The sequence below is a fragment of the Filicampus tigris genome, chromosome 17 (assembly GCF_054856515.1).
Source record: "Filicampus tigris isolate MCC_2025a chromosome 17, RoL_Ftig_1.0, whole genome shotgun sequence".
Classification (NCBI taxonomy): Eukaryota; Metazoa; Chordata; class Actinopteri; order Syngnathiformes; family Syngnathidae; genus Filicampus; species Filicampus tigris.
In genome coordinates, this window is record NC_141233.1 from 13,289,501 (window position 1) to 13,311,023 (window position 21,523).

General features: G+C 42.2%; 2 protein-coding genes across 4 annotated transcripts in view; one reads left to right on the forward strand and one right to left on the reverse strand.

Annotated features, from left to right (window-relative positions):
- Window positions 1-970: 970 nt before the first annotated feature.
- wdr44 (WD repeat domain 44) lies at window positions 971-10,345 on the forward strand. The gene is made up of 21 exons (XM_086057225.1): window positions 971-1,099; window positions 1,338-1,479; window positions 1,848-1,881; window positions 2,561-2,635; window positions 2,822-3,407; window positions 4,566-4,714; window positions 4,803-4,898; window positions 5,016-5,152; window positions 5,435-5,518; window positions 5,624-5,730; window positions 5,937-6,088; window positions 6,168-6,306; window positions 6,387-6,451; window positions 6,559-6,675; window positions 6,760-6,882; window positions 6,976-7,167; window positions 7,686-7,787; window positions 7,924-8,039; window positions 8,311-8,438; window positions 8,522-8,656; window positions 8,742-10,345. Exons 2-21 carry the CDS (start codon window positions 1,379-1,381, stop codon window positions 8,828-8,830), a joined length of 2,727 nt encoding a protein of 908 aa, XP_085913351.1. The 5' UTR covers window positions 971-1,099; window positions 1,338-1,378; the 3' UTR covers window positions 8,831-10,345.
- Window positions 9,554-21,523, reverse strand: part of LOC147133454 (U2 snRNP-associated SURP motif-containing protein) — a 38,419-nt gene continuing 26,449 nt past the window's right edge. Inside the window, exons 1-24 of one of the 3 annotated variants that reach the window (XM_086057226.1) lie at window positions 20,414-20,545; window positions 18,559-18,643; window positions 18,360-18,471; window positions 18,054-18,163; window positions 17,889-17,956; window positions 17,681-17,784; window positions 16,830-16,894; window positions 16,584-16,749; window positions 16,284-16,483; window positions 15,062-15,105; window positions 13,963-14,067; window positions 13,820-13,886; window positions 13,449-13,618; window positions 12,977-13,139; window positions 12,447-12,526; window positions 12,266-12,353; window positions 12,065-12,193; window positions 11,801-11,990; window positions 11,644-11,724; window positions 11,516-11,579; window positions 11,268-11,415; window positions 10,394-10,504; window positions 9,959-10,131; window positions 9,554-9,863 (exon numbers count right to left, since the gene is read on the reverse strand). In XM_086057226.1, the coding sequence (XP_085913352.1) occupies window positions 9,749-9,863; window positions 9,959-10,131; window positions 10,394-10,504; window positions 11,268-11,415; window positions 11,516-11,579; window positions 11,644-11,724; window positions 11,801-11,990; window positions 12,065-12,193; window positions 12,266-12,353; window positions 12,447-12,526; window positions 12,977-13,139; window positions 13,449-13,618; window positions 13,820-13,886; window positions 13,963-14,067; window positions 15,062-15,105; window positions 16,284-16,483; window positions 16,584-16,749; window positions 16,830-16,894; window positions 17,681-17,784; window positions 17,889-17,956; window positions 18,054-18,163; window positions 18,360-18,471; window positions 18,559-18,636 (2,631 nt within the window). In that variant the 5' untranslated portion in view covers window positions 18,637-18,643; window positions 20,414-20,545 and the 3' untranslated portion in view covers window positions 9,554-9,748. Of the gene's footprint in view, window positions 9,864-9,958; window positions 10,132-10,393; window positions 10,505-11,267; window positions 11,416-11,515; window positions 11,580-11,643; window positions 11,725-11,800; window positions 11,991-12,064; window positions 12,194-12,265; window positions 12,354-12,446; window positions 12,527-12,976; window positions 13,140-13,448; window positions 13,619-13,819; window positions 13,887-13,962; window positions 14,068-15,061; window positions 15,106-16,283; window positions 16,484-16,583; window positions 16,750-16,829; window positions 16,895-17,680; window positions 17,785-17,888; window positions 17,957-18,053; window positions 18,164-18,359; window positions 18,472-18,558; window positions 18,644-20,093; window positions 20,339-20,413; window positions 20,546-21,523 lie in introns of those variants that run through there. The other 2 variants (XM_086057227.1, XM_086057229.1) reach the window with 2 other exon arrangements.

A 21,523-nucleotide genomic window follows, 5' to 3' on the forward strand; every position in this document is an offset into this window, starting at 1 on the left:
CTGCATCAATGCGCCGCCATGGGGCCATAAAAAATCAGTTGGAGGGCCCATAATACTGATTATTGATTATTGATCATTCATCCACTTACTGCAGCGCTGGCAGTGGTGTTTTTTTTCATCCTGATGTTTTTATTCATGTAATAAAGCACGTTGCTCAGGTTCAAACTGTGAATAAGCGTTTCCCTTATCTTTTATATTGTATTTATTTCACAACAGCCAGCATGTGCACCTGGCTTTGGGAAGGTGTGGCTGCTTTCGAGTGCCTCATTGTCGTGGTGTGAAAAATCTCCGCAAAGACCCGGTGGGATAGCCACCGAATATTTTAAACACCTGATAGCCTCTTGGGAACCTTTTATTCACTGTATGCCATAAACAGTCTATTATACAGTATTGTAGCTATAGTATCATAGTTTGTTGTACTATATGTATTTGCTTTGTTTTACTCTGCTGTCTGCAGCCATGTTGGCATTATTGCTAATAAAAAATATTTTCTCAAATGCCTTACTGGATAAATAAAGGTAAAAGGTTTAATACTAACTAACTAACTAACTAACTAACTAATGCAGATTTTGCGGTTCAAAAATTAAGTTTTGTGAAGAGCGCGTTTCCCAAAACCAGTGGTTCCAGTGCACTCACTCAGACACACCCACAGCGTTGAAGTGCGGAGAGAATAATTTTATTTTTCATAATTTTGGGTCATCTTTTTTTACTTATTCAAATTCGACAGGGTTGTTGACAACACTCTTCTCTACGGTGTGCGAAATTTAGATTCATTTTCACTTTACAGGGCCTTTTAATTGCTCTGGGTGGGGTGCAGTACGTTGCCCCAAGTAGCTAGTTCTAGCATGCTTTATTATAATAATTGTATTTATTTTATGTGCTCAACAACCACCTCTACCTCTGCCTCTACTCCGATACAGCAGGAGGCGACGTACACCACGGTTTATGCCCCGCCCTTTGTGTATTGGCTGATATATATATTTTTTTTAAGAAATGGGTTTGTTTATAAGCCTGCCCATTGCCTCCGACTAGCACGAGCTTGGCAATTGACGTAAAGACGCCATTTTTGCTTCTCGGAAGATACTCTGATTGCAAATAAGTAAATGATCGCCGGCTTGTTGTGTATAAGTGGCTGTTTAGACTTGCAGTCTTTTGCTATGTGTCCAATGTAGATCTAGTTGAGCACAGTGTAACGTAATGCTGTGACGTTGACAGGAAAGTGTTTTCCGAACAACACAGGACCAAGCCCTTTCCATGTTACCGTTACTATGCAAAAGGAACAAAACGGACAGACGAGGCGTCTTCTCGCTTAACTCGATCGCATGTTGTTCTTTTAGTTAGCAGCTGCCTGCTGGTGTTTAGACTGGCTAGCTAGATCATGGAGAGTTCATTTCATGGTAGCATGGCGTCAGACACGAGTGACACGGACGAGTTCTACGATGCTCCAGAGGACGTGCATTTCAGCCCATCTCCCAAAGTGTAAGAAAACGCATTTTGTTATTAGCTGTACGCGTAGCTAAAACATGTAGCGTCCCTTTGCAGTGTGTTGTGTCGATCTTCCAAAATAAAAGCTTGTAAGAACGTCATCTCATTCATATTTGTTTTATAGATCGCATTCATATCCGTGTAATCTTTCATTTTCAATGCAACAAAAACCTTGAAACATTTTCCCCATTAAACATAATGTAAATGTGCAGTGTTGCAAGGCTCTTGAATGTTCGAAAACCTTTAAGTAATGCTAGTTAGTCATGACATTAAAAATGAAAATCACATGCACCATCTGACAATTTATCATAACCAGTAATTTGAAGATTAGTTATCATTAACCGTGTTTCTGTGTCTTGTAGGTCTACTGCGAAATTTGTCATTCCTTCACCTAAGGTATGTTTATTGAAGTTGTAAATTTGATATGAATTTTATAACCTGCCAAATCAATGTTTTGCCATTGGTTTGAGAACATTACAGTATTAGGGTAAGGCTTGATAAACGTCTACATTTTAACTGCTCCGTCTCCTCTAAGTACAATATCTATATCTATATCTATATATGAAAATGACATCATGGTTTTTTTTGTTTTTTTTTGGTCAGGGCACTGTTCTGACACACAATGGAACCTCTGAAATCAAACGTCCCATTGTATGTCTGTAAAGTGCCTTCAAGTAGTTTATCTCTTTCGACTTGTGTGACAATTAATAATGTTAAACCTTACCTAAAATATCTCCCCTTCATTTAATGATTTATGATGGTGAGAAAACAATTGAAATGATTCCCCTTTGAGGAAAATAAATGTGTAAGGCAACAAGTGTTACAGAACGGATTATTTGGCTTCAGGTTCAACTTGTTATCTTTTCAATAGAAATATCAAGAAGTTTGTGTTTCAAGAGTGGAATGGTAGTAATAGCTATAAACTGCTGACACAATTACCGAGCAGCAGATTAATTCATTTGAACACTTGCTACAAAAAAAAAAAAAAACAACATTTGATCTCATTAACATAAATTAAAACAACTCGTATGATTTTATATTTTTTGATTTCACAAAATGTTTTCATTATGAACAGCTCTCGCATAGATCCAATGAAGATGAGAGCTGCGGAGAGGCTGCCTCTGAGACTACTCAAGATGATTCCCTACATGTGTGGTTTTCTATTTTATTGCTCAACAACACACACACACACACACTTACAGATTTTATCCGATTAATCGATGGAATAATTGGTAGAATAATAAAAAACGTTCACTAGCTGAAGTCCCTGCTAGTAGATTTGCACAATCGCCACTGTTTGACTAAGATGCATTTTTTTTTCCTTCTCCACCTTTAGATCATCGATAGCATCATTGAGGAGAGCCAAAAGGAAAACGGTGCTGTCGCTGAACTGTTCGATCAACTCCAAGTTGACGTGGAGTCGAAGGACGAGAGCAAAACTCCGCAAGTGCCTGTGAAGGCGTCGGTTGCGGCTGATGAACCGAGGCCCGAGGCGCCACCGGAATGTTCGGCGACAAACGGAGTGTATTCTCTGCCTGCCCCCGATCCCTTGGATCTTCCAGGACCTTCTGTTGGACCACAGGAAGTTGTTCAGCCCCCAGACATCACCAGCACAATAGGACGGAGTCACCCCGACGGGGCGCTCGCCGTCGCCCAAGGGGAGCGGGAGCCCAGGTCCGCTGACATTTTAGAGCAGGTTTCCTTCGCAGACACACCGACGGACTCTATGGACGCATCCGGGCCGACAAAACCACCGCGGCAGTTCACGGTAGAACCAGACATTGTAGCCAGCACCAAGAAGCCTCCGCCGTCGCGACCGCGCCCTCCCAGTGGCGCTCCTCCGCCCCGACCGCCTCCACCTGCAATGCAGCGTCTCCCTTCCAAGAAGTCTCAAGAGTGTCTCAGGCCCAGTGGGCTTGAAGGTAAGATATTGCGTGACGTATTTGGCGTCAGCACTAAGAATGCGGGGGCGCGATAACGGGAAAATGGGTGTCGGACAAGACTCGAGCGAGTCTGCTTTGTTGCGCTGGGGTACGGTCGAGTTGTAACAGTAAAGGAGCTTCTTTAAAAGATTTTCGCAAGTGTAGAAATCAAACTCAGAAGGCGCAAGGGGTCTTATCCAACCGCTGAGTGTTTACATTATGTAAGATGTGTCTCAATGCCTCAGTGTGTGTTGATGTTTGCGTTTCATTGCAGCCTTTAAGGGGAAACAATGGGTCCGAGGCTTGTTTGCTTATTACTGACTTATGCAAAATGTAAGTAAATGAATAACAAGACTGCAGTGTTCCAGGTTAATCATAGAAGGACAGACTTCTTTTGATTAGAACTAGAAATAGTTTTGGGAAAAGGGATGGTAGATGAGGGCAAACTTTTCGACTGAAGGGCCACTTTTGATTTATAAAAAAACAGAAGAGGGGTCAGCTCAATTGTAGATCAAATTAACGGAAAGTTCAAGTGTATCAGTAAAAAATGTTAATTAGCTTATTTTATTAATAAAGCAATCGTTCAAGCTAATTTTAAGTGTATTTATCATTCACCCAATCATAATTGCCTAATTATTTCATCCCAAAAAAAAAGAATGTTAATTTCGTACATTTCGTCGCTGTCATGTGAGAAACACTTATCTCCATTTTTTTTTTCTCATTTTCTTATTTTTACATGAATCATGTTCCCGCGTTACAGACATCGCATTAAAGTGAAAATTTAAAAAAGTTTCTAAAATTGGAGATAAGTGTTTTTCCACAGGACAGGGACGATTTATTATTATACATATAAGTCAGTTACTCAATCGTTCCATTTTTAAAACTGTGAAATGTAAAATAGTTTAATTTGCTAATATTTTTTTTCATTTTAAAATGACGCGGTGGTACTTTGCCCACAGCTATATATGTCACTTGACATTTTTAAAGCTGTATTAATAATTGTTCCCAAAACGCTTATTTCCTCAAATACACAGTCAAGTCCGGAATTATTCATACGCCAGGGGTCGAAATAATTTCGGTCTTGACTGTATACACTGTACTAGAGATTGAACAATGTTTCTTGTTTCGCACATTGACTAAATAGTTTTATCCGTGCAGTATCTGCGGTGGGTCCAGTCGGCAGCGATCCTCTGGAACCGTCAGGTCTGGTGTCTCCCAGTAGCACTGTGAGGAGTTTAACCAGAGAGCTGCAGCACTCCTTGGATCTGGCCAGCGCCACTAGCGGGGACAAGGTGGTGACCGCACAGGTCGGTGACGCAACGACGCGGCGACGCTATATGCCGCGCGCTCTTGACTGCAGCGGTTGACAAAGGATGGCTGTTTTGTGGATTTTAGGAGAACGAGGGTGAGGAGGCCTCGTCTCGGGGCGAGGGACAAGTTCCAGGCCCTCAGCGCCCGCGCTCCAACTCCGGGAGGGAACTCACCGATGAGGTTTGCGTGTGTTGTGCTTTGCGGCCTTGGATTATTTATCTTGGCCTTAAGCCACACCCATGTCGGAGCGCGTTGCTTACACAGAGATTCACTGGACCGTACCGAATGTTAAAACAGGAAATCCTGGCCAGTGTGATGATCAAGAACCTAGACACTGGGGAAGAGATCCCGCTAATCCAGGCAGAGGAGAAACTTCCTGCTGGGATTAACCCCCTCACTTTGCACATCATGAGGAGGACCAAAGAGTATATCACGTAAGTGGGTTGTGTTTAGTCATATTTATTTAAGTTAGCGCATTACTACTGAAATCAAGCATTCACTAATTAATAGTCAAGAGCGGGGCTACATAATGGCGTCAATGGTTATGCGCCGTTAGCTTTTTCTTCCTTGCACAAGACCAGTCAATGTTATTACTCCGCTTATGAGTGTTTACACTCATTTGGGGGGGGGGGGGGGGGATATAACGTGTCCAGTGGAAAACAAGGCAACATGTTTTAAAGGGAAGTGGTTCAGTGTTCCCTTTTTTCCCCTCGCAGGAATGATGAAGCGCAGTCAGACGATGATGACAAGTCACAGGCTCCACTGGCAGACACAGATGGGGGCAAACTGAAACAGAGAACGTAAGGATCTGCATCTTATTCGATCCTCCGCTGCGATTGTAACGCCCTTTCCCGTCACACGTTCACCGTCGTTGCACGTTCGTCCGAATCTGTCCTCATTTGCAGAACTCAGTTTAAGAAATTCCTGGGTAAGTCGGTGAAGAAGGCCAAGCATTTTGCAGAGGAATACGGAGAGAAGGCAGTAAACAAAGTGAAAAGTGTTCGCGATGAAGGTAAAAAAAAAAAAAAAAAAAAATCAAGATGTCATCACTTTGCCCTCATGATTCGATGAACATGCCACTATCAAGTTTCCCTGTTGTTGCAACGCTGTCAGCCACTTATCCAGAAGTTAAAAAAAGAGTAAAGAAAATGTGCTCATTTATTTCTTCTGGCCTTTTATTGTTACGCAAACTCCGAAAAATGTTCTTGGGTGTGTTAGTTTTCCACACGGATCAAGACGACCCGTCCTCCAGTGACGACGAGGGGATGCCCTATACCAGGCCTGCCAAGTTTAAGGCAGCGCACAGCTTTAAGGGTCCGTTTGACTTTGATCAAATCAAGGTCGTACAAGATTTGAGTGGCGAGCACATGGTAGGACAATTTGCTCTTTTCTCCTCCCGTATTGTGAACCGAAACGAGTCGGATAGCAGCATTTGTTCCTTGTTCCAAGGGGGCCGTGTGGACGATGAAGTTCTCACACTGCGGCAGGCTGCTGGCAACTGCCGGCCAAGATAACGTGGTTCGCATCTGGGTCTTAAAGATCGCCTTTGACTATTTTAACAACATGAGATTGAAATACAACACGGAAGGTATCCCCCCCCCCCCCCAGTCCCTTGACATTTATGGCGAGATTCGAATGAGAAGTGACGGATTGCGCTTTCTTCGTCAGGTCGAGTGTCACCGTCTCCGTCTCAGGAAAGCTTGTGTTCCTCCAAATCTGACACTGATCCCGGGGTGAGTGACTTCCTAAATATTCGGCTGCATTGTCAAATAAATTAGGGCTGAATGATTTTTTTTTTTTAAATGAGTGTAATTGCGATCTTGTTGTCCTTGCGTTCCAGGCAAGCTGTGCCCCAGAGGACCCAGACACAGAAGACAGGAACGCCCCATTCCGCCAGGTCCCCTTCTGCAAGTACAAAGGCCATACAGCAGATCTCTTGGATTTGTCTTGGTCAAAGGTGAGCATCTCTCACAGCTTTCAATTCATCCTCCATTCAAATGCCGTCGTGCCTCATACGATGCATTTTGCTGCGTTGCTGTAGAACTTCTTCCTGCTTTCGTCATCCATGGACAAAACGGTCAGACTGTGGCACATATCCAGGAGAGAGTGTCTCTGCTGCTTTCAGCACATTGATTTTGTCACGGCGATCACATTCCATCCCAGGGTAAATTGATCACATACTTTGAAGAGAAAAAAAAAATCTCCCAACTCGCACGGATGCCAGATTATTAAATGCAGTAGTTTTGTTTGTTCCCAGGATGACAGATACTTTTTAAGTGGCTCTCTGGATGGAAAGCTGCGATTGTGGAACATTCCGGACAAGAAGGTGGCACTATGGAATGAGGTGGACGGCCAAACGCGCCTCATCACTGCTGCTAACTTCTGTCAAAACGGGAAGTATGCCGTCATCGGCACCTATGACGGAAGATGCATCTTCTATGACACAGAGGTACCTTACCTACAAACTTCCATTTCATTCCTTTTGTTTTTTTGGGGTGGGGGGGGTGGGGGGGCATCCAGGATTGTATTTCAGTTCAGCAGTTTGTCAGTGTGGAGCAGGTCGCTGTGGTAATCAGATTTGGCCATGTAAATCCGGATGTCTTCAATATAACAGTGGAAATTCAGACCAGACAGAATGTAGATGCTGAAAAGGAAGAGGCCCCGGCACGGAACCCTGGGGAACACCTTGGGAAAGATGGGTGGTAGATGAATGGCTCTTGGTTAAATGAGTTAAGCCTGAACCAGGACATGGGAGTCAGAGGCGATGTGGAAGCAGGTTTCCACTGGGGAGATGAGAATGAAATGGTGTGAGGTGAACCACTGGGGAACATTATAGCATCGTCACAAAGGAGGTCATTTGTGTTCATTCCTTAAACCAAAAGCGAGTGCTTTTAAGATATACTCTGTACTGGCTGGTTGCCTTGGAAACGTCATTTGAAATAATGTGCTGTTTTATGCATTCTCTAGCGTCTGAAATATCATACCCAAATACACGTACGGTCCACCAGAGGCAGGAACAAAGTTGGGCGAAAAATCACTGGTATCGAACCATTACCTGGAGAGAATAAGGTAACAAACTCATCTTAACGTGACTCAATTTGTCATTTACAATTTGAAAAAAAAAAAAAAGGTTTGGGGCAAATTTGATCTTTTTAGCATATTGCCTCCATAAAGACATATTTTTCAATTGTATCTCTCGTCTCAGATTTTGGTGACCTCAAATGATTCCCGCATCCGCCTTTACGACCTGAGGGACTTGTCTTTATCCATGAAGTACAAGGGTTACGTCAACAGCAGCAGTCAGATTAAGGCGAGTTTCAGGTGAGGACCCTTTTGGCCAGAGCAACACCAATAACCATTATGTCATAAATATGCGTCAATACGACACACAAAAAAATGCAACCGTGCCACGAGCATCATCTGGAGTAGAGTCAGAATCAGTATGTAATACGCGTGACTAAAACATGAAATATTGAAACAAAATAGATCATCCTCACCACACATTTTGATGTATTAATTTGAGTCTCTATTCTCAATTAGTCTTTTGACTCTACCTTGACGCGAAATAAATTCCAACGCCGTTTCCTCGCAGCCACGACTACTCTTTCATCGTCAGTGGCTCGGAGGACAAATACGTGTACATCTGGAGCACTTACCACGACCTCAGCAAATTCACATCAGTACGACGGGATCGCAATGACTTCTGGGAAGGGATTAAAGGTATGACTGTGCATCGACTGCATTTTTATGCAACCACCTGCCCAACGCGTGCATTTGTTCTCCCCCCCCCCCCACCCCCGTAGCACACAACGCTGTCGTCACTTCGGCCATTTTCGCACCTCACCCCGGTCTCATCGTGCCGCAAGAGACCGGCGCAGAAAAAACAGACGCTGACCGCAAGAGTCTGGACTCCAATGAATCTGAAACGATTCCCTCAGGTACTGTGCGGAGCTTCAATTATACCATGGGAGCCAATCGCAAAGTAGTGTCAGCTGTGGCGCTAAAGGGGAAATTGTGTCGCAGGTGCCCTGAAGACGGATCACACCGAGGTTCTACTCTCTGCTGACTTCACTGGAGCCATCAAGGTTTTCATCAATGTGAAGAAATACTGAGCTCAATGAGACTTCTATTTGTAACTCACAGCTACGGAATTGTTTTAGTTCAGAGTGTGACGGCTGCGCCACTGCGCTACCTTTTCATCTTAAATACCAAGCAACTGTGAGTAGTTTGGCATTTCTAAGAGCTCTAATTGCCAATGTTACCGTTATGTGGTTGAAGCGGAGACGTGTTGATTGATGCAGACTATGTGGTTAGCTTCTTGTTCTGTCACATTTCTCAGACGTTATCTGCCAACTGTTGCAAATAAGACACTCTCTCCGAACCCTAAGTCGCACATTTCAATGTGTCTTTAAATCGTGGTTATTTGTAAATGTGCCCTAAAAAAAAAAAAAAAAAAAAAAAACGTTTTTGATTTGCTTTATTTTTAAATGTTTCAGCTTCTCGACATTTCCTCTGCTGATTATAGCAACGTTTTAGATACAGGAAATCTGTACATGTTTATTATTGGGGGTCAGGTATCTTAAAACGTACTTTTCAGAAACACTAATGGTTCTACATTTGATACATGTCACTAGATTAGGACTGTCAATTTACAATGTAACATTGCACACTTACTGCTTTTGTAAGCAACTTAACGCTGTATTGATGACGTCCTCAATAAAAATGTTTGTTGTTGATAATTTTGAAGCTGAGAGTTGATACCTGGCCCTCGCACTTTTGCCCTGCACCTCTGGGAGAAGAACTATCACACGGTCACATACACACGTACAAATTCATACAATCACTTAAGAGTGATTTAATGTTTCAGCATCGCACATTTCAAATTATTTTATAAACAAACGTAAAACAAAAATATAATTAGTGTCCAAATATGATACAAAAGAGCAGAATCTTGCGGGTGGAATTTGTTTGGGACCAAGACGACGGAGCGCTGCGAGTGGTGGATACCTGCGTGCAGTTGCAGGCGAGAGTCAATGTTTACTCTTTTTTGTCTTCTTGTGGGAACGATGTGGGGACTGCGAGCGGGACTTCCGCCCCCTCCACTCTGGAGACGGTGATCGGGAGCGTTTGGACTGTCTGGGACACCTGCGGGGGGGGGGGGGGGGGTTGGGGAGACAAGCTCACGTTGAGAATAGTGATCGTAATTGCGATATTCTTTGCACAATGTCAAGGTCACTTGCTTCAAAGGAGAGATGCTATTTGATTTTCGGTTGCGCCTGTCAGAATCTCGACTCCGTTGTCGGTCTCCGTTTTCACTTTTTTTGCTCTTCTTTTTGTCCTTTCTGTCCTCTGTTGGCCTCTCCTTTGATTTGGATGTCGATCTCTCGGGCTTCTCGTCGTCTTTTTCAAATTCCTGCAGCAGATTACGAAACGGTTCAATTTGAAGGAAACTCACGCACACACTCGTTTTAATTAGCAAGCAGGTTCTTTGGGACCAGTATGTTCATTGTGAAGCCAGATTAAAACCACGTTGCACCCACTGAGCAACGTTGTTTTTGTGCTCCTCTAATTGTACTTTTGTCAGTGTTGCCAATCCAAAATTTGCCATTAAAGAATTATTTATCTTACTGAGTTTGCGTTTCTTGCTCAAAAGAGCGCCTTTGTGTTCCAAATACCTTCTGGAGCAGTTTGTTCCTGTAATGCTCTACGTGCTGTTGGATGCTCATGCCGGACTTCCTCTGCCTCTTGCCACTTTCCAACTCATCTTGGAACTTCATAACCTTCAACTGGGTTACAAGGGTTATGTTAAAATGTGTTTACTAGTATTGAGGTGGAAGTGAATTTTGATTTTCAAAAGAGGAATAACTGAAATCATTTAAGATTAAAAAATATATATATTTTGCATCTTTTTTTAATGTAACAAAAGAAAACTAGTTCAACATTCTAAATTCCTAGACTCGGTTGGAAATTGTTTGAGTGGATGTGATGCAGTTCATTCATGTCCACGCAGAAGACTTTATACGGTCATTTATGTAACATGGGTTCATGATTGCGTCTATGATAGATGCATGGTGTTAGCGCTTTAACATCCTCTGGTTTAAGTGCTTTGCTGCCATCTTGTGGCATCTATGCAGAAATACAAAATTTATTTGCAGATTTTGGCTATTTGGCAATTTCATATTTTTGAGCTTTGCCTACACTGGATTACGAAAATCCTTTTTTTTCTATATTTGAATAAAAAGGGCAATTTCATATTTTTGACCTTTGCCTAAAACTGGATTACGAAAATCCTTTTTTTTTCTATATTTGAATAAAAAGGGCAATTTCATATTTTTGACCTTTGCCTAAAACTGGATTACGAAAATCCTTTTTTTTTTTTTATATATTTGAATAAGAAGGGCAATTTCATAATTTTGACCTTAGCCTAAAACTGGATTACGAAAATCATTTTTTTCTATATTTGAATAAGAAAGGCAATAACAAAATCACTTTTTCATTTTAGATATACAGTTTGATTGACTAACAGCAACTTCGGAACGATTCACTCACTTCTAGCTCTCTCAGCTTTTTTCTCTGGCTTTCAGACAAGTGAAAACCTCTGAGCGAGCTCTGGAAATGTGCGCTGTCATGTTTGGGCGAACTGCTCGAGTCATCGCTGCTGTCACTCTCAGAGTTGCCTCCATCCAGTGAGTTGACGCTGCGCACGACAGAACAAAAAGGACAGCCTTGACGCCGAATGCTTTTGAAACGCGTCGACGGACCGTAGATAAAGCAACACAGTGACAAGGGGCCCTTACCTTACATTCACTTCTTTGTCATCGTCCTTGCTCGACGCGGTGCCCCACTTGGACTCGGGCAAGGCTGAAAGAAAAAGAACGTTAGGTGGAGCCTGCGCTCTGCAGAGGACATTTGAGAGCTGCGTTACCTTGTGAGCAAGTCTCGTCCTCGGCTGTCTTCTCCCACTTGGACAACGGTCCTCTGGGGAGAGACACCTTTCTGTCATCCACTGAAGACAAAAAGGGGGAACTAGGTCAGGCTTGAAGTCACACGCCACGCAGACAAAACAGCCGCGCTCCACTCACGTGGCATGCCGTCAATGTCATCGATGGCGCTTCCCAAGGGAACGCCGTCTATGTCATCAACGGGAACGCCGTCCAGAGGGTCCCAGCCCATGGGGCAGCCGTCGAGGTCATCGGCTGGCCTTTTGCATAAAGGCAGCCCGTCTAGGAGAGCAGCGGCCATCGGTACGCCGTCAATTTTAAATTTAGCGTCCTAAGAGAGGAGCGTCAAGTCATTTGGTTAGCGCGTGGAGGACCGATCAAAGGAAGAGGACATGTCCCACTCACTTCTGCCACTTCCGTCAACTCTTCTCCAGCTTTGGCAAAGCCCAGGAAGATGTTTTGAAGGCGGATAAGATAAGGCTGCGGGTATATGGCCCAGTCCTCCCAAGCTCGAAAACAACTTGTGACCTTTTGCTAACAGGAGGCAGAGTAATTGTTTTTTTTTTGGTCCTACAAAACATCCTCATCCATGAAAGATGTGGTTACCTTAAATTGTTCAGCTTGCAGCCTGGCTTGTATATTTTTGTACGCTTCATGGAGCACTCCAGAGATCTGCGATAGCTTGGATTCAAAACTAAAAATAAATCATCACAATCGTAGTTATTAATAACAGGAAAAACATCAAGAAGACCGCGCACAAAAGGATGAATAAAAAGGCATCTCTTACTGTTTCCGATAATATGAAGCCCCGGCTACTTTGGCACTGGAGTTGTACAAAATGTCTGATACGAGATACAAGCTGGCAATCTACAAGAGCAAAAGTAGTGAGGTTAACAGTTGTTGGAGGGAGCTAAAAGTAAAAAATACCATGTCCAGTTCCGCCACATCACAGGTCATCGGTGGCAGTATATCAGATTTTGAAGCGATCAATTCTTTATGGATTTTTACAGTGCAATATATATCCCTGTATAGGCTCTCTTTGTATGTGTTGCTGTTCCATGCATGAGTGACAAATATCATCTTGAAGCAAGCACACTATGCTTCTTAATTTGACAACTGTACGAGCGACAGAGTGAGAAAAGCAAGGAACACTTAAAAGAAATGTGCTTTTTGTCTAAAATGTGAGAGGCAAAAGGATAAAAAAAATAAAAAAAAAAAGTTTCTCTAAAAGGGGATTTACTGCACTATGTATAGCATTGCGTTCTAACAAATGTCAAAATAAAAACATCTACGGAGAAGAGAAAAAAAAAAACATGCCTTCTTCTGAAGGGAAGTCTGAGGCGAAGAGAACGATTCTGTGACGTGTCCCACGACTTCCTCGGCTGCGTCGGCTCGTTCAAGACAGAAGAGCATGGCGTCGGCGATGTCCCCTTTGCTGGGAGTGAGCTCCTGAAGCAGCACCTCTAACCTCTGTCTGTGCCTGTGTGTTTTTGTTTTGTTTTTAACAACAACAAAAAAAACAACAACACTTAAGGCCGGGTGATTAATTTCTTGGCAAGTTGACAACCATTTCGAAGCTTGTTGGCATCAGGAGAAATAGATCAAACTCCAAAAGAGGGGGTAGAATTAAGTCAATGTAATTTTCTTTTTTCTTTTTTATCATAAGCTAGGAGGGAAACAAATGTATTAAAATTGGACATTGGATTGTAAGGCCGTATCGGCCAACCCTAACATCCTGTTTTATAATTTTGCGTGTGCAAACTGCACCGCGCCAGTTTGGTGTACTCACTCGGCTCTGAGCTGTCCCTTCTTCACCTCCTCCTCGGGAGAAGCGACCTCCTCCCCTTCCTCCTTTTCATCATCTCTGTCCATATAACTGTTGAAACCGGGGGGCCTCCAAAGGGAGCCTCCGCGGAACATACGGAAATCTGTGGTCCTCCATTTGGTCAGAGACTCTCCCTGAGGAAGTGAAGATAAAATACACTCACAATCAGGGCTTGGTGTTCATGATCAGCATTGCCTTGAAAAAAAAAAAAAATGGCCCTAACATCCAAACCCCACACAGGAAAAGGACGCAGTGCAATTTTCTAGCAAAGACAACAACGTCCACAAAACACATTATTAGGAGCGGAGTGATATATAATACACATCAATAAATACCTGGAGGATGGAGAATAGTTTCCAGCGATAGTAAACGTGATTTTGACTCTTGTTGTCAAAAAGGAACCTGAGCCAAAAGAAAAAAAGCATTTTAAGTACCTCGCAGGCTTAATTAATGGTTAAGACAAACACATTATTTGTACCTGTACTCTGGGTTGCTTTTTTCTTTGTTCATTATTATGGCTTCAAACAAAGGACCTTCACGCACCACAAACTCTATCATTCGATGGATGAGGAATAATAAATTTCTGTGGGGAAAGACAGAAAGTGATTTATTTATGTCAAGCCTTCAATGTTCTCTCTGTCTCAGCTCCAGTGGGGAGGGAAGATCTCTTAATACCTCTTTACACTGAGCTAGTGACCCGTGCAAACTGCAGGCTGGCTCTTTGCGCTCGTCTAACGGCGTCGGCCCTTGTCAAAGCGTTTACTGTTTGAAAATGTGGAGCGTAAATATTTGCCTGTCTGAAAGGACACCCCGTTTTCACTCAAGTGCACAGTCACTGCCCTCACTTCTTTCTGGCTCAGTCAAAGAGGTAAAAAGAATTCCTCAGCAACAAAACATGAAGACATTCATTTGGATTTGGCTATTTGACCTTCAAAGATGACTAGCAATACAGATCTTAGATCTTATCTATATGATGATTTTTTTTTTTCTTTTTAAGAAAAGTCCTCAAGTGGTAAGTGAAATAAGGATAAGTCTCACTCTAGAAAACAACAGCATATTTATTTATTTATTGGGATTATGTGTCCAGAGAGTGAATGACCTACGTAGAGTCATGATCATATCTCGAATTACTCGAGTCAGGTGACTATTTGCGGGGCATAAATTACGACGTGTTACATTTCTTGCAGTGCACATTTCGGTGCTTTTTTTTTTTTTTGGCAAAGTCATTCTGTACATTCAGGCTACACTACATGGATACAAATATGAATAATTCTTTCTGACCAAGAAATCCAGACATTACTTTATGCCATGTTTGCTCTGCAGGTGATCTGTGTTGTCAACCACATAACATGCCTTTTTGTTAAGAGTCAGAGAGAAGAGAGAGGAAAAACTGCGCTAAATAAGAGGTCTTAAGAGCTTTGTTTGCTGAGTTATGGTTATTGATTTTTTTTTTTTTCTTTCTTGGTTTTCGTTTTGTTCAAAGTTTTTTATCTTAATGAATACGTTAGAGCACCTGCCTCTGTCCTATCACTTGTGTTCTAACAGCTGGTCAGTCGTAGGAGGGAGAGTGTGTGTACCTTTCGGTCGGGATAACCACTTTGACTACGGCTTCGGACAGAGTCTGTTTGTGAAGTCAAACCAAATAGTGAAAATATGACAAATGTGAGTATTTGTACAGATGAAATACTGCAGGACACATACAGCAGAGAAACGATAGCATACATACTATAGCAAGAGGAACGGGTGCTAAAGTGTGGCACTGGTTGACTAATAGACCGAAGATAAATCTACAAGGTAATGGCATTAATTATGCTCAATATTTTACCTTGGTTATGTAATATGGCCCAAAAAAAAAAACGGTTTCAATAATATACACCTGTCTACAATAAACTGAACCGATAAAAAACACAATTTGGCCTCCAGAGCAAGAAGCTACAGTATAAGAGGTCAGACCCTCCGCTATGTCACTGTAGCTCCTTAAATGTCAACACTAAATGATGACAGTCCCCTATCGAAAAAGTGAGGAACTATTTTTCCAGACTATTGGATAAAATTCCCTTGCGTTTTATCCTCCAACAAATTAACACAGACTCAACCTATCAGTGATGTAAACTGAATGGCCATCACTTTAGGTACACCTGCACAATCGACAGTAGTATTTCCCAACCCATATTGAGCACATTTTTTTTGATTCGAAAAAAAAAATTAAAAAAAAAAAAAAAAACGCCATACAAAAATGTCAATAAAAGTATATAATAGCTAATACGGATGTCATCTGTGCCGTGCCCTTCTGTTCTATGAATGGAAACAAGAGGATACTCTGATTACGTAATCATGAACCTTCTGCCATCTAGTGGAATGTAAATTAATTACTCTAGTCTGCACACCACGGAAATCACAGCTATTGGCACATGAACAACGATACATTATTTGCTGTAAATAGCTGTTTTTGGACCAATGAAGTGAAAGTGTCTAATTTACCCACAGTACATTCGTCATTCAGAATTTCTAGAAGGGGGGAAAAAAAAAAAAAAAGAGTCCAACACAAAAGTTGTGTAAAACTGTCTACCATTACTAAGATAATGATACATAGTTATGACTGAGGGGAATATATTGTTAGAAACACATTGATAAATTGATACCCCTCTGAAAGTGTCAATCAACACCAAGCACTTTGAAGAGACATTTTTAAAAACGCCCGTCTCATTAAATGTGCAGGTGTACCCAATGAAGTGTCTGATTGGCACAAATGCTCTGATATCATGCGCATGCATAGAGCAAAATCAAGCACAGTGTTACCTTGTCGAGATCTACTTTGGACAAGGCCAGCGGTTTGGTGAAGTCATTTCGAAAGCGATCCCTTGGCTGAGCGTTGAAAGGTAGGCCGGACTGGGGGGGCGGCGCGGCCCTCACCCCGACTGGAGTGTAGAGCGGCTGTGGTGGAATTCGAGCTGGTTTGCCCCATCCCAGCTTCATTTCAAACCCCATAATCACTTTCCCTAAAATCCCACCCAAAAAAAAAAACAAACAAACAAAAAAAAACATTATGAGAGAGAGCCATGAGAATAAATGTGGAAAGGAGCACGTTTTTAGGCGTACCATCTAGCGCTGCCAAAGCTCGCTCCGCGTCTTTCCGTGTCATGAAAGCCACAAAGGCTCTGTTGGAAGTCCTGCAGCGCTCCTCATCCGTGCGGGGCCACATTATCTTCACGCTGGCCAGAGGACCGTACTTACCGAACTCTTTGCACAGGATCTCCTCATTCATCTAAGAAACAAGAGTGCTTTGTGTGAGCGGCTGTGCTAAAATGAGCTCACGCCGTGGTCGGCTCTACCTGCGGCGCTCACCTTTGGACTGATACAGCTGATGTATAGATTAGTGGTGGTTGGTATTGTCGGGTCGTCATAAAATGCTGTGGAACACAATGAGGTTAAGTAGGGCAGTGCTAGACTTCGTTTGAAAAGTACATCGATCAAGGGATGGAATGGACGACACTGCTTCAATTATGAAAAAAATAAAAAATAAATACTGTCTTCCCTGTCATTTCATTATTTTTCCATTAACTCCTGTTCAAAACTAAACTGCCATTATAACAATGATGATAATCAAATGCAGGGGCAGTTATGTAACGTGGCTGAGTGATTTTTAGGCTTCTCATCCAGATCACATTAGGTACAGGGGCACAGCGTATTAAGGTCATCGACGACTGATCCATTTAAGTGGATGACTCAAAATATTGAATTATTAAAGACTGAAACAGTAAGAACATGTTAATTTCATCGTATTTATTTATGAAAATTTGTACTGGCCTGGTTGGGCCAGAGCCAGTGAAATTCAGGCGGCCCGACACAGTCGCGTCGCGGCTCCGCACCACGTTCATGTAGAACTTTAGGTGCCTTGAGATACTAATTTAATTCAGGGCTCAGCTCCTCTCTTGGTTTCTCTGTACAGCAGTAATATTAGTTGTTCTTCACAGAAGATAAAGGATATATGTCTGTAAGTATTGTTATATGGAGTTTCACAAACGTTAGAATACGGATCTGTGCTCGCAAGTCAAAGCAAACGTTTTTCTCCCCCCAATCATCTTATGGACGGCTACGGCTCATACCCTGAAAAACTTGAAAGTTGGGTTCCTCATATCTCAAGGCACCACTGTATTTTGACTTGTTTGTGTAACAGTGTATGCCAGGTTTCTTACTTGGTCGTCCTAACAACGGGGATTCCAGAAGTCCGTATCCTCCTCCTCCACCAGCTGGCTCATATTGCTTTCTTTTGTGTCTCTCCTCGCGTTCTTCCTGAATTCTACATTTTTCAAAACAAACGTATAAAAAATATTTGTTTTTTAAAAAAAAAACAGTGTCAAGTTTAAGCTAAACACCACACGAGGAATTTTAGTGTAGACGTACAGCTTAAGTTCCTCTTTGAAAAGCTCTAGGTTACTCTTCTTCTTTTCTTCTGCCTTTCTTTTAAAAGCCTGTGAATCATAGAAGCCATTGTGCATGCCACAGATGTGTTTTTTTAAAAATAAATGCGACAGCTAAATTTGGATATTCATATGGGTCCAGACTTACAGACTTTCTGCTGTCTGCAGACGATGCTGGTGTGACATCTTCAGACAGAGGAACAAACTTTGAGGCAGGTCGATAAAGCTTACTTTTGGTGGCTTCTGCTGCTTCCTCATCTGCAAGAAGAAAAACAGTCCCGAAAAACTCACGATTAAGCCAGTAGATCATTGGTCCTTCTGCTGTACTTGTAGGTGACATTTAAATGACAGTGTTGGATTAGTGTATAATATGTGCTTTGTACTGTATTTAGTATTTGCATAGGACTTATAAAACGAGATTTGAGGTGTTGGGTAGCAAGTCTTAACACCTGACCTTTAGTTGGATTCACAATGCCTCCGCGGACAAAGGTTTTCACTCCACTCTTCTGGTTGGGCTCAAATGATGCTAGAAATTCTTCAAAAACAACAGCTGCCTTTTCTTGCTCCTACAACATCAACACACATGCAATACAGTTAATGAATTAACATTTTGGAAACATTCCCGTTTCAGTTCAAGCTCATAGCCGCCTTACCTTTTTCTTTCGCACTTCTTTTTCCTTCCTTGTTAGCGTTTTGACTGGAGTAACAGTGTTTCCCTTTTTGTCAGCCATTCTTGTACTGCAAAAAGAGAGACTACCGGTATTTATTTGACTAATTAATTAGGCTTGAAAAATGCATGTCAATGACAACCACATTAACCTCACAACTCATCTCTTTTCGCACAGATCAGCATCATCCAAAGGTAACTGCTGTGTAATTCTTTAAGGTAATATGATGTAATCCCATAGCCTCAGGCTTCTAAAATGAACTGTTTGGTATTCAAATTAGCAGGACTTGAAATCCTGTTAGTGTTGGCCTGTATCTTTGCCTATGTCCTTCCATGCATTCCATGCGATCATGAATCCTCCCGTGTAAACGTTGCACCTCTACTTGTAACCTTTCAAGCACACTAATGTGATAGCAGGAAACCGCTAAGGTCAGGCAATCATGGACCCAAGGCAAGGCCAGATGAAATCGGGGCCCGTCCCGTTCTCTGCATCCAATATCTTAAACAAGAATCTAAATCTTAAATCTTTCGTAGCTAATCTAAAGCCAACAGGAGACAAAGAATGGAGATAATTTTCGACAATATCCTTTTTGTCTGATTGGTCAGGTCTATGTATTTGTTTGAGTGTACTAATTGTCTGTCTATGTTTGGGATTTTATGTTTACTGATGCTCTCAATCACCGCGTGTCGGTAAGATTTTAAGTGTGTCCGCGACTCATCCTGCATGAGTGAGGTGTTTCTGTGTTTACTGGTTTTCTCACTCTCATGTGCTGGTTAGGTTTTAATTAGGTCCAGCGGCTGCTCACATACCTGGTCGTTGACTCTTTCAGCAATATGACCTAACCTGGTGTAGCTCCACACTCTTTGGGCATGAGCACTTTTTTTTTTAAAGCAGGCGAAGAAAGTAAAACAAGTAGTAGCACTTTAAAAGTCAAAAGATTAATACAAGGGCAGAAAAACAGATGCCACACTAGCCTGTATCTTTCTTCGCATCCTAGCTGGGAGCCTTCATGCATGATTACTTGTATGCTTTCATGAATACTTGCCTGTCTCCTCCCATGCACCGTTGCATGTACAGTACAGTAAAATATCATCCCATCTATTTGTGCTTTAAACATTAACAGTATCCTTCTATGCACCTTAGCACAAACCCAGGCCTTTGTCGTTTCATGCAGCTTTGCCTGTAATCACTGCCTTCCCCTTTTATGAACGACCATTTTCATGCAATTGAATATAAAACAACTGCCTGGTCGTCCACCACTTAATTTGTACACAGTGAGGTTATTTTAAATGTGACACAGATGTGTAGTAAATGACAAGCAGCGTGTGAGGAAAAACAAAACACATCACAATTGTAGTAGTTCCTACAGAGAGCTGCATTATTAGTGTGATCACAGAGTTAGCAACACGCGCCGTTGCTGGTTTAAAACAAAAACAATAAGGGCTTTCCGAGGTAGGCAGGTAACAAACAAACTGCACTTTTGGAAAACGACGATTTTAAAGGGCCTTGCGTCTCCTTACCTTCTCCCGACGCTTCACTTTGCTAGCATCGCTATGCTAACATCAACATTTAGCTTCGCCGACGGTTGTACACGAGGATGAGAGCAAACCGTTAAAGAAATGCAAGTTTCTACCACAACATATCCCCCCACAAAACTACCCTTAAAGACGACATATAATTAAGTCAATAAAGCAATGTGAAGTAACCAAGTCACCAGCGCCTAGCTAACGCATCAGACCGCTACTCATTAGCTACGCCTAGCGAGCATCGACATACGTCATTAAAAGCACAACGCATGCACACGGGAGCTTCCCAGCTTCATTTTTAAAGTGCAACTTACGGTGTGTTTAGTATTACTGCTTCACCATTCTGGCAGGGACGATAGCAGATAGTAAAAGAACATGCTACCACATTGCGGAATGCACAGACGACTGGAGCTCAGTCGGCAAGCATTGAGGGCTCATACATAATCATGAGGGGGACGGGGGGGACATTTCACTCTTTGTTTGGTTCACTTTGGGCTCGCTTGGTCTCAAATGGTCGTCTACATGAGTTTTGCACACGTTTTATTTAGCCCCAAAACATTTTACATTAGCACAATATCACCAAACAAAACTCAACATTGATTTTCCAGTACTTAAATAATGATGGAGCCCTATACATGCAGGTTAATTGTACCTTCTGCCATCTAGTGGAAGAGCATTTCATTGTCCTGCCTGTCACTACAGGCTGCTAGCATAGATAGATCAACTCCCCCAAAAAATGTAGTAAATTAATAACAATTCTCAGAGCAAATCATTTCCCACGGCACACCTAATGGTCTCACTCTCCCTCTCTCATGCACAATGGCTGGGAATCACCTAGAATTCCACCCATCCATCCATTTGCTATACCGCTTATCTTGTTCATGGTTGTGGTCAGCTGGCGCCTATCCCAGCTGACTTTGGGCGAAAAGCAGACTATTAAACCCTTGACTAATGGCCAGTCATTCACAGGGCCGTATAGAGACGGATGACCATTCACACTCACGTTCCCATAGCGAGGAAACTGATGGCTTGAACAAGTCAAGGGATTATAACGCTAGACCACCATTGACTCAGTCTACGTTTCCATTTTTTAAATAATCATATGCAAGAATTTAAACACCAAACAACGTAATCTTTTGTATGTACAGTATTGCATATGCATCAATATTCTTATCTTATGGTTAGTAATTAAAAAGTCTTGGATGATAATATCTGAATGCATCATCACTTAATATCATTTCCATCATTTTGATACCGCCTGTTCTCATTAGGTGAGCTGGAGCCTATCCCAACTGATTTTGATTCAGCTATTTCATTTGTCATGTCATATATTTTGCTGTTTGAAGCAACCCTGTTACAAATAACCGGCACCTGGTAAACATTTCGAACATCTTACTGAATAAATCCTTCACCGTTATTTTAGT

Bases quoted from the DNA above. Each gene is read 5' to 3' on its own strand.
- wdr44 (XM_086057225.1), top strand. From the start codon at position 1,379: ATGGAGAGTTCATTTCATGGTAGCATGGCGTCAGACACGAGTGACACG. The intron at 4,715-4,802 runs GTCGGTGACGCA...TGTGGATTTTAG, and splicing joins ACAAGGTGGTGACCGCACAG to GAGAACGAGGGTGAGGAGGC. The intron at 8,657-8,741 runs GTACTGTGCGGA...ATTGTGTCGCAG, and splicing joins ATCTGAAACGATTCCCTCAG to GTGCCCTGAAGACGGATCAC.